We start from the raw sequence: 20893 nt of genomic DNA on the forward strand, positions 1-20893 counted from the left end.
CCCCTAGACCAGTAGCTCTCAAGGTGTGGCCCCCAGGCCAGCAGTACCAATGTCACCTGGGAAGTTGTGAGAAATGGAAATTTTTGGTTGGCTTCCACCCCAGACTTGAATTAGAAAATCTGGGACTGGAGCCTAACAATCTGGAGTTCAACCAGGCTTCCAGGTGAGTTTGAGGTACTGGGTCTCACATGTTTGCATGATGAAGAGGAGCTGTAAAGCTTGTTAAAAGGGCAGTACAATGGCAGCAGGGGTCTTAGGAATTTGTGAGAACAGCAGCAAGGCTGCAGATGCCAGGAGTATTCACTGTAACAGGTAACATTTCTTGGTTTAAAAAAAAGTCCATGTATTCAATAAATATTTAGGAAGCGGTATTATGTATCAGTATAAATTTCCAGTAAATGACACTTCTGGAATCTAGGTTTCACGGATAATTTGTCAGACTTAAATTAACTACACAATTTCCTAAAGACTATTACAATTTATATTCTATGTGAACACGATCTTGTATACTTTTAAGTTCATTTCCAATTGTATTTCACCATTAAAAATAAAACGAATTAAAATTTTATTTTAAAATATAATTTATTGAATACCATAGTGAATTCAATACATTAAAAAACTTTTTCTTATCAGTATTGGCACATAATGAAGTTTTAAAGCACTGCTAAATTAACACTTCAAAAAATTTTAAATCTTAAATCATGTTCCATAAAAAAAATAAAGCCTAGTAGTGTTACAAAATTATTAATTTATACCAACTCACATATCAAAATGTTAAAAAAAAATTCCACACTCAAATCATCTTCTAAGAAGTAAAAATTCAATCATATGTATTTTTAAAAAGGTTCTCATTAGAACAAAATACAACAGGTATAAAATGGGCAAAAACTTGACACAGATTTGTTCTACTAGGAAATTCTGCAGGCTAACCAGATAAACTTTAGATACCATAAAAATCCATATTCCAAAGGAATAGAAGTTTACAATATTTTTTATCTTAATCAAAGAAACATACGATGACATAAATATTCTGTATTTTTTTCTCATAGTTGTCTCAATTGCAATAATGGAGGACTGTTATAAAAATTTGATTTAAAAATAACTTTCCCGCCAATGAACACTTATAGATGTAAAGTTGTCCTCAAATATGGCAACATTAAACAAGGAAATATATAAACATGGTGTTTATGATCATATGGCCTGTACATTACTCTATGAATCATTTTGTTTACTCTGAAATTTCAGCATCCCAAACCGTGAGTACTACACAATTTCTTTCCAATTCCAAAAGGTTGAGTAATTTGACTCAGGTCACTTGAATTTACAGAGTATCTTTCTTCTAGAAAGCAAAAAGTGATTTATATTCAGTATTTTGATTTTATTTACATTATCCTAACCACCCCCCTTTAGGATTGTCCTCAGGTAAAGAGAGCACTGAAAATAAAAATTTTAAACTGCAGAATTGGTTATTTGGCATCATTTAACTTTTTTCCTTATTAATGGGAAAACATAAACCCTTTCATACTAGTGCATTCCACTGGTCTGAAATGCAATTCCTGTTTTTGAAATCTCATTGGCTGAGCCAGATAATCAGATCGAAATTCTAGAAACCAAGCTTACATAACATTAGTTCAAGTGTTTTTCGGTCAAATGTGGAAATGTTTGATTATACCTATGGGAGAAACTGAAAGAGCAAAGTAAAACTGGAAAGCTCATTTTGAGTATTTACTTTAAATGTACCATCTTACAAAAACCTCTATGGTCATGAAACTAAAATCTATAAATGCCAACAGTGCATGGGTTAAAATTCTCTTCCTTCAAAAGTAAATCACAGATTCTACTAAGGTACTGCTAATCTAAAAATCTACAAGCTGGAAGAAAATAGAGTGTATCAGAATACCGCGGTCTTTCACCAAAACGTTCGTATTTACCTTTGCTGACCTAAAGTGAAGTAAAAATCACCTATATTTCTATTTGAGATTATTTAGTTCTTTGTTTGATAAACTACAAAATATTAATTGACACTTTCTAAAAAGTAATAAATTATATTTTTTTGCAGTAAGTAATAATACTATATCTCTCACTCATTTAAAGACATGTTTAGGAAAAAAACAACTCTCTTCCCCTTCAAGTGATAGGTGGTGGGAGGATGAGGGGAAGAAATGACACAGCCTTTTAAAGCCAAACCTCCATCTCCCTCACCTTTTGTTCATTTTGATTTCCAAAACAAAATATTTCTGCACTTTACTGTAATTTCTCAAAATATTTTCAGCTAGGTTGCTAGAAGTATTCTTTGAATACAAATAAAGTTGACACTGAGAATGGAGAAACCTGTGGAATTTCACTTTTTGTTTCTTATTTTCATTTAATCGATAACATCTTAATAGCAAACTAGAATAAAGTTTTACCTCTGATAACTTATGATTGGATAAAGTAGACTCTATCAAAGAACTAAGATTTCACATTTCTAGATGTAAGATTTTCTTTAATATTCTACATAAAATGTGGTTGAGGCTTTTAAATATCATAAAGTTGGGATGAGTACAGATAATTTTACTAAAAAAACTGTATTTTGGCAAACATTTTATTGATATTATAAATGAAAATATAGTTGGAGCTTTAAAATGGCACTTAATCTGTTCTATCAGAGTCTGCCAAATAAATTAGATTCTTTGGAAAAAATCCAAACTTGGTATTATGGAGGCAAAATTAACTCTTACTTGACAGATACTTACCGTCATTTTGCCATAAACCAAAGGACCCATAAGTACACTAAGAGCAAAGAGGGGCAGACTCTCAGGGAGCTTCTCTATCTATAGTTTATTTAGCAAAAGTTAATGAAACAAAATTAAACATCTAACTCCCTCAAATATTAAGTTTACTACAAACATCAAAGATCAAATCCATTTTTAAAAGGCATTAGCTTTATCTTTTAATCAGCTGAAATTGCCTTAGAATGAAAGATCACAGACTTATTCACAATCTTGTACATTACTTACAGAGAAATGCAAAATCCTGCTGCTGTTGAAATCACTCATCATTTGGGAATTTCTTAAAACAAAAGACAGTGGAAAGATACTTCAACCTCGACTTCCAGGATAATATTCAAGGTCACACTGAGATTCAGCAAAGAATGAGAAAGATATTTTTCAAGTTGGAAGTTACCAGAGTGATTAGTTGGTCTAACTTACTCATTTTGCAGATATGAAAATTGAGATACAAGGGTTTTGAGGTAAAATAATTTACTCAGATTCTTGTATTGTCAGTAAATTGGGACTAATCCAGTCTCCTATTTGTCTCCATTTCTTTCCTCTGAAGCACACTTTGCATATTAAACCATCCTTCATCAAAATATAAAAGATTAACATTGGTTTCTTATAGGGGATGGAGTGGGAATTAGGAAAAAAAAGGTGGTGGTTGAGGGGGTGAGGAGAGACTGTTAGGGCTGCTGTACTCACACAATGAGCCACCCGTGTTAACACAGAAGTTGATAAATACTTTTTACAAATTTCAAGCCTGAACATCAACAGAACCAAATTTCAGAGATAAGGAATACCATGACAAAACTGAATGTTAGTGAAGAAATTTAAGCTACCTCTTCAAGAAAAACAGACCACTGAAAACTGCGGATTTCAGTTTCTGTGTCCTTTTAATGACTAGTTCTATATATTATGTTTCTTTATATCTGAAAAATATTTTAATATAATACATAGGCAGACTAAAGTATTTTAGATTTTCAAGTTTAAAAAAGACTGGGACTTAAAAAAAACTTATGTTACAAAAATACCCATTTATATATATTCCCCAATTATATTTTTCTAACCTCTGCAGTGAAAAGGTCCAAAGTTTCATCACTGAACTGCTTTCTAACATGGTCTTAGGCAGTTATTTCTACAGAGAATAAAATTTGCATAACTCTTGACAGTAAAATCTGTTCAGAAACTCTGACAGAAGTACTTTTATCTATTACTAGGAGTTGAAAGAAACATTTCAGTAAGAAAGTATAGGGTGGGTCAAGACAGTTCTTTAGAAAAATATACTGTATATAACAGATCTTCAAAATTACACAGACCATATGCTTTTATTTAATGTGAAGGCACAACTTTAACATAGTTAAAAGCAAATGTGTTTCAATTATTTGATGTAATTGTCAGTACCAGCTTTTAAAAATATATATTTGCAAGCATATCACTGAAGATTCATTAAGATTGTCAATTCAAAAGTCAATTTAAAAAGTCAAACTCTATTCGTAGAAAATCAACTGACACATTATTGCAGGTCAACATAATATTATTGTTGAACAATCTGTTCCCCAGCAGTCACAGGGTTTTCTTCATTTGTTGCATAGTCCAGATGGTCCATCACCTAGGCATAAATAAAAAATGTCAGGAAATGCAAAATTTCAACTTGCCCTCAATATTTACTAATTTGGCCAAAGGATTCCCACTTTTTAGAAAAAACAGGGAGGGGACGCCTGGGTGGTCGAGTGAGTTAGGTGTCTGCCTGTGGCTCAGGTCATGATCCTGGGGTCCTGGGACGGAGCCCCACGTCTGACTCCGGGCTCTATGGGGAGTCTGCTTCTCCCTCTCCAGTACCTCCTATTCATGCTGGCTCTCTCTCAAATAAATAATATAAAGATTTTATTTATTTATTTGACAGACAGAGATCACAAGTAGGCAGAGAGGCAGGCAGAGAGAGAGGAGGAAGCAGGCTCCCTGTGGAGCAGAGAGTCCGATGCGGGGCTCCATCCCAGGACCCTGAGATCATGACCTGAGCCGAAGGCAGAGGCTTTAACCCACTGAGCCACCCAGGCGCCCCAATAAGTAAATAAATCTTAGAGAGACAAGGGAGCACTCCATGGAACTGGGCATTCCCTTTAGAGCAATGCACTGGCTTAATATCCATGTTCCTAAGGATATGGTCAGGGTGACATGAAAAGCCTAATCATTTGACTCAGGGTCAATCTGATAAACGCTTTCTCTGAATCTTCCACTATTTCTATTTCCCAATATGAACTGCCCTTCATGGCAGTGGAAACTCTATCACCAAAGGAAGATATTCCCGATGCTCATTCTAGGATGTGATTCCAGGCCGTGTTCACTGTTCACTGTTAAAAGTGAAAAAATTAAAAATGACCCCACAAGTCATTGTGAGAATACCTGCTAGTTTGAGGACAGTGTAACCTGGCTGACACCTTGAACTGACTGTAAAATAACTTCAGAATGATACACGAAATTTTGGAAATACTGTGTAACAAATATTTCTACCAAAACCAAATAAATGGAAGGAACTTAAGGTCAAATGAGTCTCTGAAAATAAAATCAAGAATACATTTGCGATAGACTACTCTAGAGGAATTACCAGTTAAACTTTTTCAGTCTCTTCAGCTCTGCTCATCCATACGCCTATATAAATTATTTTACATTTGGGATGAAGGCAGAAGGAAGAAGAAACTGCTTACATGTTTTCATTGTGTTTTTCACATAAAATTACTTAGAAAAAAGTACCTACCTAATGTCTTTGTGAAGATTGTCAAAGATTTTTAGATGAGTGATTTTCAGTACTGTGATGCACATTTTCCCTTCTTTATCAAGAATTAGAAGACCAGCAAGATAAATGTTCCTATTTTTGTAAAGTGATTCTAAAAGCTTTAGTGTTTTTTGGAAAAGGAAGCAGACAGCAGGATCATACCCAAATGGGGTCTCTGACCTCGCCAGACAAGAATACCACAAGAGCTGAGGCTTTCAGCTGACAACTGTCTTAAGAAACGGAGACAGCTTATAAAGCCCAATCCTGCCAGGACTCTATGAGTCATCTCAAGTCCCCCAAAAATCAATTCTGAGGTCCTGTATTTGCCAAACATATCCCCGAGATTAAGATAGTTACATGTTTGTACCACTTTGGGGGGGGGGAGAGACAAAAGCCCAGTTGAGACAGGCAACACATTTATCAAACACTTTCCCACGTAAAACACATGAATGTTGTTGAAGAGTTGATTATAGTCACCATTTAAATGAGGGAGAGCAAGGAGAAGCATGGAAGATATATTTAGGTCCCTTTTCTTCTAGCGGTTTAGAAATTCTGGGTGTGAGAGGTTGGAGCTGTGGGGAAAGAGAACGGAGGCAGCCTCAGCAGAATGGATGGTGGGGAAAGCCTCTTGCCCTGGCACCTGTACCCTACTGAATTCACAGCTTCCACCCCCTAAATTATCACATGCCTTTTCTTTCCTAATCCTCAGGGACTTTTCTTTCCTGATCCTCAGGGACCTCAGGCACTATAATCTAATCCTTAACCATGTATGTAAATGTAGTTTTACATTTCAAAACTTTCAAAATCAACTTATTAAGAAGATCTATACTCTGTATTTTCTTTACTGACTTTTCAATAAAAGCAATATAGAAACATGAAGTGCAACCTTGGACTAGGTTTTTAAAAATGTAACAAAATTAATACAGATAATAAAATTGACTGGCAAAATTGGTATAGTTTTTTGTAACATTTGTAAATAAGCAAGCTCAGTTTGGAAAGATGTCCTCTGATACCAGGTTGGCTTGCCTGGCATTTTCTGATAGTTCTGCTTATTTATAATTGGACCAATCTCCAGAAACACTCTATTAAAACTCTCATTAAAGGGGAGTAACTGGAGAGTTGTTGATATTAAAGCAGCATTGTTCTAAGTATCTCTGTATTCTGACTTGTCAGTTACAGCTTGTGACTTCTAAAAATAATTAGAAGCACTAGTGACATTTAACAGAGACAAACCCACTGTTTACTGGATATCAACAAACTGAACACTTATTTCCTACCCAGAGTAAAATAACCCACTGGTGGTTGTTACATAAATCTAACTCCTCTGATTTAGTATTAGAAACAAACAAAAAAATCCCCTAAAATGATGATGTCTCCTAGTTGTTCTTTATGCCAAAGTAATTAGGCTACTGCTTGACTTTTCTCTCTAGAGAAGAAACATCTTTATTTATTCTACAGTAATCAGAACTTAAGACTTTGGGTAGAATCATATGGAACTGAGTATCATAGTTCTTGAAGCAGTCAAGGAAAAAAGTTCGTAGCAAGTAATAGTGTTAGTAGCTTTAAGTTATAGAATATACAACTATGATTTCCAAATCAGTACTACTTCACTGAAATCCTATAGAAATATTACTTCTTTTGATCAGAAAAATTCATGGAGAGGGCCGAAAGACTAAAAAAATACTAAAGTTCTTTCACAAAGTCTCTATGTTTTAGCAACAAATGGGGTGTAATTTCCCCTTTGAAAAAAGCATAAAAAGGCTATCAGGGCTAAACCATGACATTTAAAAAGTGTGTAGTGCAAAGGCCTGTTTTTTACTACCACTATTCTTGCATTCACTCCAATACCAGGCATTGGAATGAACCAAATGATTAGCAGCATAAACAAGTGTGCCATCCATCACCTTAGATTCTGGTTTTATTTTGTATTATCTGTTTTATATTTGATTTATCAAATAGTAGCAAAAACTTTTGGCACTTGCAAAAAAAATGATTATATATAAAGACTGTAAAGACACAAGTCTGGTTTAATGCTTTAAAAGGGCCTCAATTTTGGTATTTCTATGAGGACTGCTAAAACACAAGCTTATACACACAAAAGTGACTAAAGGTCAGTGGATTAAGGACTAAATATTAAAGTTGCTTTGCATGAAAAATTTCCATAACATTAACTGAGAATTTATAGTACATAAAACACTGTTGTCAGCACTGTAGGTTCCTGATACCTAGAAGATAATAACTTACTGAGGGAGGCACACATAAATGTCTACACTACAAGGCAGATGTTAGTAAGTATTAAAAGTACAAAGTCCATAAAAAATATGGGGAAAGGTGAACCTAATTTCAACTGAAGAACTCTTGGCTATCTGCTTTGAGAAGGAAGATTCTGAGTTGGGAATATAAGGCATATTTTGGAACAGTCTGGCAATACTATGAACATAATGGAGACAGGGGAGAGGAGGGAAAAGGTTATGACACGTTACCCTGAGAGATGAGATGAACAACGGCCCGAGGCCAGACTCCAGGGCTGATCTTCAGGCTGTCCTTACACTGGGTTGATACCTAGTCTCCCTCTCCTTTATTTACCACGCTTGTTGAGGTTCCAAGTTATACTTTCAAAGCCTCAGCCTAGACTGACTTACCTGATCTCATCCCCCTGCCCTACCAAGCCCTGTGGTAACCCACCACTATGAATTACAGATTCTCCTAACAGCCTATAGATCCAACCTCATTTTATGGATGAGGAGACAGTCTTTTTTTTTTTTTTATTTTTTTAAGATTTTTCTTATTTATTTGACAGAGAGAGATCGCAAGTAGGGAGAGAGAGAGAGAGAGAGGAGGAAGCAGGCTCCCCGCCAAGCAGAGAACCCGATGTGGGACTCGATCCCAGGACTCTGGGATCATGACCTGATCCGAAGGCAGAAGCTTAACCCACTGAGCCAGCCACCCAAGCACCCAAGGAGACAGAGTCTTAACAGACCAAGTGACTTGCCAGAATGGATTCCAAAGCCTAAAAGATACTATATCCTACAAATGGCAACATTAAAGCTAAATTGATTTTTTGACTTTAAAGATTGGACAGAAGCAAAGAGATTTTCTTTTTCGCAGTAACACGGGAATAATTTTGTGAAGGCATTACATTCTATGACTTCTGAAAATGCTAATTTTCTTAAAAAAATTCTCTTCTGGCAGTAGTTTATAATATTCTGCAACTTGCCTTAAATTTCAGCATGTGTCTGTTCTTTATGTTTTAAAAAAATCTAGTGTACAGTGGGAAAATGGCTGCATTTAACAAATTTTCCCCCCCTGAGGCTTGTGATGGCTATCAAATCTTTCTGCAAATAAGTTAAAAGAATCAGATTTAACAAAGACCTGAAGTTTTAATATTCAAACTGGGAAAATGGAAACCTAGTTAATGAACTGAAAAATAACAACCAAGCCTACAAATAAACCAAAACAAAAAACCTCGATTCCTATAAATAATAATAGCAAATGTACAGTGTTTATGATGTGCCATGCACTATTCTAAGCAATTTGCATATTTTACAACAACCCTCTGAAGTAGGATGATGATTATTCCTTTTTACATTAAAGGAAACTGAGGCACCAAGAAGCTAGTAACTTGTCTAAGGTTATGTGGCTAATAATTAACAAAACAAGACTTAAACTTAAGCAGTCTGGTACCAGACTGCACACTTTTTATTTTGAATGTCTTCACCTAATAAAATTATGAGACCACACTACAAAAGTGAGAAGTGTATAACTAAAGTTGTCTTAACTTTTCAGATATTTTAAAATGAATTTTCTTACCATCAATTGCTTTATTTAGTATCTTTCTCCAGTTTTCATTTCCTGCTGTTACTCAACATTATAGTCATCCTAAACTTCATTTAGTTCTTAAATGTGCCATGATCTCTTCCCTTTGAACATTTCAAGACATGGTTCCCTCCATATGGAACACATGGTTCAGTCTTAAAGTTTCAACATAAATTTAACATTCTTTACGAAGCCTTGCCTAAGGAGTGCCTGGGTGGCTCAGTTAGTTAAGTGTCTATTAAGTGTCAGGTCAGGATTCTGGGTCAGTAAGAAGTCTCCTTCTGCTTCCACCTCTGCCCCTCCCCTTCCTCCCATTCATTTCTCTCTCAAATAAATAAAATTTTTTTCTAAAGTTTTTTTTTTTTTTTAAGATTTTATTTATTTATTTGACAGAGAGAGAGAGAGAGAGATCACAAGTAGGCAGAGAGGCAGAGGAAAGCAGGCTCCCCACAAAGCGGAGAGCCCGATGCGGGGCTTAATCCCAGGACCCTGAGATCATGACCTGAGCCGAAGGCAGCGGCTTAACCCACTGAGCCACCCAGGCGCCCCTCAAATAAAAATCAATTTTAATCAAAATTAAATAAAAATCTTTAAAAAAACCACAAAAAACAGTCTTCCCTAAATCACCTTTGACTGTCACAAAATGACAAGCACTGGGTGTCCTAATTCTAGCTTTCATGGCACCCTACCATAACTAATAAATACATTTATCACACTTTGTCTGTGACTATCTGCATCCTCCACTCGCCTCTAACTTTCAAGAGGCCGTGAGAGTAAGCCTTTTATCAACATCTTTTATCAACAGCACCTAAAATAGCACCTGGCTCACAGAACTGCTTAACTAACATTTGCTAAATGAAGAAATATAACACTATTTTAAGAAAATGATTGTGAAGAGTACTTTTTGGGATGTGACTAAAGTGTGTTGGAGAACACACTTTAATTTTTAAAAATCTAAAATAAATAAAAAACTCTACGTGGGTGTCCTTTTCATGTAAAAGTTATGAGCTATCTTACTCTAGTTAATAAGAGCCTTGTGGCCATAATTCTTTGTACACAAATATAAGTTGAGACAATGACACTGTGAGGTAGATAGAGCAGGTATTATTATTTTAACCAAATTTCAAAGGAATGATAAGATTTACCCAAAAGAATTCTAGACAGTGCTTCTTCCAAACGTAGGAGTCTAACTTTGTATGTGAATCATCTCTTGTTAAATAAAGATGATGCTATAGACCAACCACAAGATGGATGTGAACTTTGAACTGCTTATCTACTAAAAGAATTGCAGGCATCCACCCAAAGTACTTCTGTTTTTGTTCATGTGACCACTAACACGCATGTATGAGGGCAGATGGAGGAAGGTAGTTTGTTGTAATAGGGCAAAGCAGAGCTAACTGCCTCATGAAGGGATCGATGCCACAGCCCTGACCTTTAACAGGCTGGAGTTTCCCAATGCTCTTTAATTTCAATGGAAACAAATTTAACTGGAATACCAAGAACATTCAGGAAAAGAAAGGGTTTTAACTTCAACGAAGAAAAAGCTCAAACACCACAGATTCTGCTATCACGATTTTCTGTTCCAGGGAGGTTGGTCTTGATCCATTTAAATCTGAAACGGGTACCCTATTTAATTTAGGTAGACCCATTTAGGTGCTGTAGAGAGTGCATGCTTTTTTTTTTTTTTTTTTTTTTTAAAGATTTTATTTATTTATTTGACAGAGAGATCAGAAGTAGGCAGAGAGACAGGGGAGGGCAAGCAGGCTCCCTGCCGAGCAGAGAGCCTGACATGGGGCTTGACTGATCCCAGGATCCCGGGACCACGACCCAAGCCAAAGGCAGAGACCTCAACCCACTGAGCCATCCAGGCGCCCCAAGAGTACATGCTTTTTATCTGCAAAACCTCAGGACTCTTACTATAAAGAGATAACGTCAGTCTCTCAAACTTGACAGAGTATTATTTTTCGTGAAATCTATTTGTGTGTGGATTTGAAAACTCATGTTGAAATGCTATTCTGGTTTTCCCTGATGCCCTCCCACTGCTTCTTGGTAGCTTTGGTTTGAGTCACCAGGGTTTTGGCATCAGACCACCGCAGGGATGATGAGAACTGCTGAGCAGCTGGTGGACAGTGAGGTGGTAATGGTGGAAAAAACCTGGACGTCCTGACAGAGCCAAGGAAACTCTGGGGCACACAGAAGCTGTGATATATATAGGTGGGTCCCAGCTGAAGCTGGTCAGTGAATTATGTCATAGCTTGGTAACTGAGATAGAAGCACATACCTGATAGCTGCTACCTTTCCAGAACTTTTTCATTTCCTTACGTCTCCAGGCAACAACTGAGGCAGTAACAAGTGTGCAAGGAACTAAATAGAGGAGGGCAGGCTGCCCCTTTTTCATCAGCACCAGAACAACAAATGTGAGTATCATGCCAACAGCATAGGCTGTAAGAAGAACACCAATTATCAGTCATTTCTACATGTTACCTGCTGCTTTCCAACGACCACTTGCCACTTCCCAATGGCACATGGAAGAATGAGGCACAAACAAGTCAGCTTCAAGAGAATGGGAGCAGAGGGTCGGCAGTTGACTTTAGACCTACAGCTACCAAAGTGGATTCTGACTCCTTCACTGAAGTGGTGGTTTCACATATTTCTGAGAACAATTTTTGCCCTATGACTTTTTCCCTCATTTTGTTATTTTCCTAGACAGCCATTAGCAGAGACATACCTCATTGCTTTTGAAAGTTTGGAAACTGGTTAGTGTTTCGATTATAATTACCTGAATCATTAATCGTTGACAAAGACAATAATTTAAGAAATCTCCATTAACGGTCACCATTAAGGATGCTGAGTTGTTTGTTGCACATTTTAGATAACTAAAATTTGTACCTGTAGGTACTAAAATTTGCTTTGGAAAATCTTCATTCTGATTATATACTTCCTGGACTTCTTCAACAAGGGCACACAAAACATCATCTGATCTCTCCTTAATGACTCAGCGTCTCACTATGAACACAGGATCTCAGAATACTGGAGCTAACAGAGCCTTTATAGACAGCTCAGTTTACCTCCTGATTTTAAGGACGGGCAAGGCAATGGAGGACCAGGGAAGTTAAGTGAACTGCCGAAATTATACAGCGCAATGGACAGAGCCCTCTTACCTGCCTTTGCATTGAGTGTTCTTGTATTCTATCACACTGACTGGAACTGGACTTTAATACATCCATGCCCTCTGATAATACCATTCTCAGTAGCCTTGAACTGCTTTTCTTACTTCCTTATAGTATTTTTTTTTCTTTTTATCAGCTTTTCATTCACTTAGCTGTTCTTCCTTGCTGTCAGGTTCCTATTCCTAGTAATAACCTTCTCTCCTACTAGCACACACTTTTAATTTACTGCATTTTACTCCACTGTGGAATTGAAAACTTTGCCAGAACAGTATCTAAATGGCTCTGAAGCAGGCCACTTACCCAAGAGTAAAGAACTCTGGTATGGACTTTGAGATATCTGTTTGATATGTTTAGAAGTATTTTTTGGCTTGCTTCCTATTCTCAGTAAGAGAAATGGATAAATGACAATTATTTCTGCTGTCCCAGGTGAGATGTTATTGTGTCATATATTCATTTATATAAATACATTGTCAATCATATAGTATTTTGAGAAAATCTAATATTATATAATTTACTGACTAGTCATGTGCCAGATGCTCTAATAAGCATTTAAGAAAGAAAATCTAATCATTTTCTTTCACATATAATTTTTTAAACCTCAAAACCTTATGATATAGGTAGTAAAGTATTATTCCTTTTTGATGGGAAAACTTATTAATTAACGCTGAAGAATCAGAGTCCAGGACTCCATACTTTTAGACCTCAACCTTTTCCTACAGACAGTACAACATAATGGGAAGACAAAACAAAAATTTACCGATTGTGGAGGAAACATAGTATACAGAAGAAGAACCAGTCTGAACATCAAATCTTCTACAATATGCAACCAACAGGCCTAAAAAAAACAAAAACAAAAAACACCCACCAAACACATTATTCTCTTAAGACAGTAACAGCAATGCAAATTCAACTATTAACTATGGCAACAATATGTGCTGCCTTGTATTTAACACTCATTTTCATACTGTGAGAACATAAGGTACCTCAAATTCTGGACAAAATTTTATATAATTTTTTTTAACTTAATGCCATTGCTAAACATTTTCCCAAACCATTAAACAGTGTTTAGAGGCATGATTTTTTTTAGCTGCTTAATATTCCGTGACATGGAGAAAATTTTTTATATTTCTGTGGTTATATCTCCTCTTTCATTTATGATTTGATCAATTTGGGTTCTCTCTCTTTTTTTTTCTTGGTTAGTCTAGCTGAAGGTTTGTCATTTTTGTTTATGTCTTTACTTATTTATTTATTAGAGATTTTATTTATTAATTTACTTGAGAAAGAGAGAGAGGACGCAAAAGCGCCCATGAGCATGAGCAAGGGGAGGGGCAGAAGGAGAGGCAGGCTCTAGCTGAGCAAGAAGCCCCATTCGGGACTCGATCCCAGGACTCTGGGATCATGACCTGAGCCAAAAGCAGACACTTAATCAACTGAGCCACCTAGGTGTGTCCCTATTTATTATTATTTTTAAAAGATTTTATTTATTTGACAGAGAGACAGCGAGAGAGAGAACACAGGCAGGGGAAGTAGGAGAGGGAGAAGCAGGCCTCCTGCTAAGCAGGGAACCCAATGCGGGGCTAGATCCCAGGACCCCGAGATCTGACCTGAGCCAAAGGCAGACACCTGATGACTGAGCCAACCAGGTGTCCCTTGTTCATCTTTTTAAAAAACAACTCTGGGGCACCTAGACGGCTCAGTCGGTTAAGCATCTCCCTTCAACTCAGGTCCTGATCCCAGAGTCCTGGGATCAAGCCCCAAGTTAGCTCCCTGCTCAGCAGGGCGTCTGCTTCTCCCTCTCTCTGCTCTTTCCCCCCTCTCCTCCTGTGTTCTCTCGCTTACTCTCTCAAATAAATTTTAAAAAATCTATATATAAAATAAAATAACCAACTCTTGGTTTTATTCATCTTTTCTACTATTTTCTTGTTCTCTATTTCTGCTGAATCCTATTTTCCTCTTTCCGCTAACTTTGGGCTTAGTTTGTTCTTCCTTTTTCAGTTCTTTACATATAAAGTTAGGGTGCTTCTCTGCTTTTCTATTTTCTTGATGTATGTGCTAATCACTATAAACGTCCCTCTTGGAACTCCTTTTATTGCATCCGGTAAGTGTTTGGATATTGTTTCTTTTCATTTTTGTCAAAATATTTTTAAATTTCTATTTTAATTTTTTCTTTGATGCACTGGTTGTTCAAAACTATTTTATTTAATTTCTATGTATTTGTGAATTTTCCAGTTTTCTTCCTGTTATTGATTTCTAGTTTCATACCATTGTGGTCAGAAAATATACTTGGTATGTAATTTCGATCTTCTTAAATTTGCTAAGATTTGCTCTGTGGCCTAACCCGTGATCTATCCTAGAAAATGAAGAGAGTTGCTACACTGGACTTTGCCAAGCCAACTCACAAGGCAAAGCTGTTGGCTTTTCTCTCTCTGCCTGGCTTTACTATGTAAATGAAAGGGCTTTTGCAGATGAGCCCATGCTTTTTACTCCTTCACAGGCAGTTAGTACAGAGAGACTGTAAGAAAAGTAAAGAAGGACAAACTCTCGGCTGATTAAGAAAGACTAGTAAATACTTCTAGGCTATATTATTCCTGGGCTGGGATTAAGTTTATCCTATAGGTAGCCCAATGAGAATAATCCAACTGTCAGAGAAGATATGCTATATGCTGTATTTTTTGTATCATAATTTCCTACAAGCTGGCATTCTATTATGTTTCTTCTGTTGATCATGACCTTGCCTGATAATCATAAACCACTTTTCCTAACATGTAACTATTATTTTAAAATAGAAGTCATAGAAAGTGCAATACATTTGGTATTATTAAATTCAACTTTTTTTTTTTAAGATTTTATTTATTTATTTGACAGAGATCACAAGTAGGCAGAGAGGCAGGCAGAGAGAGGAAGGGAAGCAGGCTCCCTGCTGAGCAGAGAGCCAGAAGCGGGCCTCCATCCCAGGACCCTGGGATAGTGCATGACCTGAGCCGAAGGCAGAGGCCTTAACCCACTGAGCCACCCAGGCGCCCCACATTTGGCAATTTTAAACCATCAGTATATTCTTACCGAATTGTTACAAACAACTGCTTACCTGGTACAATAATGTCTCCAAAACCCAGTATTGAAACTGGCATGAGGCACACACTCATTACTGAGAAATAGGCCAGCTTTGGTACCCTGATGACTACTGGTAACTGTAATTATGGGGGGGAAAAAAAAAGGCACTAATAAACCTCTTACGAATCTTTACCCATATCTCTTAGAAAGGGAAGAATTGATATGAGAGTAATTGTTCTAACATTTTAAAATAGACATTTTAGAAGAACTTAAAATCACAGAACCTAAGCTACACATATATACTCTGAATGCACAGAAAGCTTGAAAGAAATAGATACAGTTTTGGAAAAATGAAACCCAAAACACCTGAGGGTTAACAGTATTAGTCCAGTATCCCCAACATCTAACCTTTTTTTTTTTTTTTTCTTTTTTACCAAAAATAGGACTCTGGCCTTGAAACAGATTTTTTTTTAAAAATCTGGATTTTTTCCCCCAAAGAAGAGTCTTGTCTCAGAGGGTATGATTTAAAGTCCAATGAACATATCTGAAATACAATCCTTACTTTCTCATGGGGAGCTGAGGGTTGAGCAGTGGCTTCCACCAAGTTTCCATCATTCTAGGATGAAACCCAAGTCAATAGGTGTTTAATAATTTAGAATAACTAAGAAAAGGGCTATATTTTGTGAGAAATAAAGTTTTACAATACCTTAACATGCACTACATGACCAATGGATTACACAGGAAGGCAAAATTATTAACTGGACACACATATATACACTGACAGCCATTTTTATATAATTGCCATCCCTACCTTTTCATTGTTTCCAAAAGGTCCAGCTGCAAGTTCAACCATGATACTCTCGCCATTCTAAAATTCAGGAGGAAGATGAAAGAAATTGCCCAATCATTTAAAGAGAACAATCTATCAGTATTTAAGAATGATTTGATCCCCTGGCTAACGGCCTACAGAAAACTGGTGAAAAATGGGCTACAGACAGTGTTCCTTAAAAAGTCTAATGAAAATTGGAGCCATCTAAAACAAATTTCACCATTCTATTACAATGGTCCATTCTATTACAGGTCAACAATGATCACCAACTAGCAGATAAACCAAATGCAGATTATTCAACTGAAGCTTTGGGGAGTGATCTACACTGAGAACTAACAGCTAGCATTTTTAATAGACTATAAATTTTAAGTGCTTGTAGTTACATTATGCCATGTACTATGTGTCATTTTTAGCAATAACAATGAATAGAGACACAATACTAAAATCTTTTGTATTTAGATTTGTAATAAATATTGGTAACTTTATTTAAATAAAGATACCTTTGATCTAGCTACTCACCATCATAAGAATGAAGCCAAACTTGAAAAGACCTAGCTCTAAAGAACCTGAGAAGCTTCTCTACCCTCCTATCCGGTTTCAGCCCTGCCAGCTTTTTATGTCCCAATCAAAACATTAATCTCAGCTGAATTTCATCCATTGTGTCTGACTAAGGTTTTTTTATGTGGGCTGAGGAGCCCCTTAATATAGTTCTTTCCTGATAGCCAAGTCTGTTGTGAAGGGGAAACATTTGGAGGTAGCAAATGAAGACTACGAATGCCATCTATGCTTTATATTAGGATGAACATATCATCAAACAGGTAGTGGAAGATAAATAAATGCTGAATTTAAGGAGAATTTGATCAAGTAACTATAGTATTTCCCATGTGGGTGGGAAGCATAGTAAAAATCACTTTGGCGTTTTTAAGAGGACTTCACTGATGATCTGAGCTGAGTAGAAAGGAGGAGATAATCTCCAGTTACAGAAATCTTTCCCTCATGTTGCGCTTTGGGTTACAGAAGGGTAAAGTCACAGCAGTTTGGAAAATAGACTAATATTAAATATAATTCTTTACAGCAAACTCCCATAATATGATTTAATTTCCAGACAGAGTTCATTGTGGTTCATTTTCTAATTGTTATTTCAAACATTTAACTGAAGGCCATCACTGACATCCTCTCCTACATGTGAGTAACTACTATTTGCAATTACTATACCAATTTACAGGGGTGGGTGGAAAATAAATGAAGACAGTTTTTTTTGTTTCTGTTTTTTTACAGAGACAGAGAGAGAGAAAGAGAGAGACAAAGAGCAGGAGATGGGTCAGGGAGCAGAGAGAAAGGGAAAGAGACTCCCAAGCAGGCTTCATGTCCAGTGCGGAGCTCGACACAGGGCTCAATCTCATGACCCTGAGATTATGACCCAAGCCAGAAATCAAGGACTGGAAGCTTAATTGATGGAACCACCCAGGTGCCCCTTACTACCTGTACTCCTGTGGCTACCTCCTCTGCTAATTCATTAAAACTCTGCTAACACCCGTTGAAAGACACGTTTAAAATGTCCAATGTTTAATCCTTAAAATTTTCAGTTAAAAATAAAAACCCAATCAGGTATTACATATTGAGTTACTTACTAAGTAAAGTCTATAGCCTTAATAAAAAACAAACAAACAAACAAACAAACAAAAAACCCAAACCAGACTGAGAAGAAGGTGTTCAAGAAAATCTATACTTGTGAACTCTAAAGAGACCTTCTAATCTTTTCTACCAGATCAGTCACTGGGAACAAATAGGAAAAAAAGATGAAAAATTCTCTAGGCAGAGAACAAAGAGCCTCAAAGACATCTTTACTATTATCCTGTATCTTTAAAATTCTGCAACTTTTTATGTTGAGGGATTGTAAATATTTTTTAGCAGACAGTTAACATTTACAAAGTGACACTAGGTTAAAACTGAATGGAGGGGTGCGTGGGTAGCTTAGTCAGTTAACCATTTGACTTGATTTTGGCTCAGGTCATGATCTCTATACTGCGCTGGGCATGGAGCCTGCTTAAGATTCTTGCTCTCCCTCTCCCTTTGTCCTTTTCCTGACCTCTCTCCCACTAAAAAACAAACAACAAATAAAAAAACACTGAATGGAAAATTTATTTTAAAGGGTTTAGATAGAGTTCATACCTTAGCCCCCGTGTACTATATGGGCCATATGCTATGACTATCTGCTGACTTAGAGAATGGTTTTGTACACAGAATGTTTCACTTTCATTACGGGACCCCTCTGGAGTGACTTACAGAAACTTTTTTTTTGAACTAAATAAACGGATACAAACTGGGATGGCTTTAGATAGAAAGCTTTCATTAACTGACATTTTTTGTTATAATCTATAATATTAATTCTATGCTTTAAAAAGGTTACTTTTGCTGAACAAAGTCAGTGACTCAAATAGCTCATCATTAAGACACAGAAAGATGCTAGTAAAATGGTCTGGTTAGCTGTAATATGGGACAGTTAACTACATTAACTCCTACTTGCATTTTAGCTCCCCAGTGGGGCACATCTTAGTGCCACATGTTTATGCCCTTATAGTAAATATTAGAAGTGCAGTTTTACAGTGATTTCTTTCACACATGGTAGGGGCTAAAGAAGAGATAAAGAACTAATGGGGAAAAAATGCAGTGATTATAACAGCAAATACTTAGTCAAAATAAGACTCAACATAAAATGGGGAAAGCAGGAGAACTGAGCAATAAAATAAAATAAAATACTCAGGACATAGAAATAGGGACAAGTAGAAAAGCTGGGCAAATAATGAAGGATGACCACACTCACCCAACACCTCTCCCTTACTCTGGGAACAGCATCACTATTTTATGGAAGAGCTAATGGCAGGGGTGGGGGACAGGTGAACAAGGAGCTGTCAGCTGCTATTACTCGAACTTCACTGAAAAAGCCAGTCTGGGACAAAGAACAAAATGGACAGAAGTGGAAAGGGAGAGTATGTGCCCCTGGGTCTAGTTTCTTCTGAGGCCAGCTCCACCTTGGCTTCTATACACAGGTTGGATAGCAGAGCCTTTGTAGTCTAGAAAGGTTAGATCGGGTTCTGTCAGTTCCGACTGGAAGAATTCTACTGATGGCAGAGGGAGGCTGGAATGCTAGCAATACTCCCTCACACAATGGATGAGGAACCGGAAGCACAAAGTGTGAGTGACTTGCCAGGGTAGCAGTTACAGAGCTACATTTCATGCCATCAGACTTCCAGTGTGGAGTTCTTTCTTAGTCTCAAACTAGGGGTACAGAAATGAAAGCAGCAATGATACACTTTCCTTCTTTTTGTTGTTCATACTGTCTACAGTAAACAGTGATTGTTTTATAACAAGAAAAGTTATTTTTAAATGGATAGGAAGAAAATTTATAGTCTCATGATCAGCCAGGAGACATTTTTCATTTAGCAGAATGAATTAAAAGCTTAAAATCATCTATTAGAAGGCCAACTTCATGGGGGGTGAGGAGGTAGGGATAGGGTGGTTGGGTTATGGGCACTGGGGAGGGTATGGGCTATGGGGAGTGCTGTGAAATGTGTAAGCCTGATGAATCACAGACCTATATCCCCGGGGCAAATAATACATTATATGGTACTAAAAATAATTAGGAAAAAAAAAGGCCAACTCCAATGACAATTTTCAAAAGAGAATTAGCACATACTCAATGGTAAACATCTGCAAAATCAGTTATCGAACAGGTTTAAGATTCTCTTCTTATAACGTGTTTCTCATGGATTTCAAAAATATCATACCTTTGTGATGAAGGGTGTTATGAAAACAAAAAACACATCATAGAGGAGGAGAAGACCTAGAAGTATCACACATGACTGTTGAAAAAAAAAGAAAAAATTTAAAGGTCAAACTTCCCTGTAAATGAAGAAATTATGTGGTTTTGCAAATACAAATAAACATAATGAAATTTCATTTGAACACTTTTTCTAAGGCATTTAACAATTATTACTATTTGTAGTTTTATTCTACAAATCACATTAAAAATTTTATCTTCATTAACCCATTCTTTAAAAAAAAAAAGAATCACTAAATTAAAGAAATGTTCTTTGATGATATTTTTAAAGGATTTTATGAATTTGGCATATTATAGAAATAATTAAAAATATTTTAGCTAGCAAACCAATAGTTAGCTACGGCTGGTGATTTGTATTGACTGCAAAAGGACAGGACAGAGCTTTCAAAGAGATGAGAAATCTTCTATAATTGATTGGGATGGTGGCTACTGTTATTCATTTGTACAGCTTCAATAAACTGTACACTTAAGATGGGAGCATTTTGCCACATGCAAATTATACTTGAATAAAGTTGTTTTAAAAAAAAGAATTATTGGGGCGCCTGGACGGCTCAGGGGTTAAGTGTCTGCCTTTGGCTCAGGTCATGGTTCCTAGGTCCTGGGATAGAGCCCCACATCAGGGTCCCTGCTCAGCAGGACACCTGCTTCTCCCTCTCC

General features: G+C 36.7%; 1 protein-coding gene across 4 annotated transcripts in view; it reads right to left on the bottom strand.

Annotated features, from left to right (window-relative positions):
- Window positions 1–1046: 1046 nt before the first annotated feature.
- SPPL2A (signal peptide peptidase like 2A) overlaps window positions 1047–20893 on the bottom strand; it is a 52685-nt gene continuing 32838 nt past the window's right edge. The window contains exons 10-17 of one of the 4 annotated variants that reach the window (XM_032343712.1): window positions 20184–20258; window positions 16378–16434; window positions 16129–16182; window positions 15601–15703; window positions 13273–13350; window positions 11627–11787; window positions 6007–6101; window positions 4277–4365 (exon numbers count right to left, since the gene is read on the bottom strand). In XM_032343712.1, coding sequence (XP_032199603.1) covers window positions 4362–4365; window positions 6007–6101; window positions 11627–11787; window positions 13273–13350; window positions 15601–15703; window positions 16129–16182; window positions 16378–16434; window positions 20184–20258 — 627 coding nt within the window. In that variant the 3' untranslated portion in view covers window positions 4277–4361. Of the gene's footprint in view, window positions 4366–6006; window positions 6102–11626; window positions 11788–13272; window positions 13351–15600; window positions 15704–16128; window positions 16183–16377; window positions 16435–20183; window positions 20259–20893 lie in introns of all 4 variants that reach the window. The other 3 variants (XM_032343713.1, XM_032343714.1, XM_032343715.1) reach the window with 3 other exon arrangements.

This window comes from Mustela erminea, chromosome 5 (assembly GCF_009829155.1).
Source record: "Mustela erminea isolate mMusErm1 chromosome 5, mMusErm1.Pri, whole genome shotgun sequence".
NCBI lineage: Eukaryota > Metazoa > Chordata > Mammalia > Carnivora > Mustelidae > Mustela > Mustela erminea.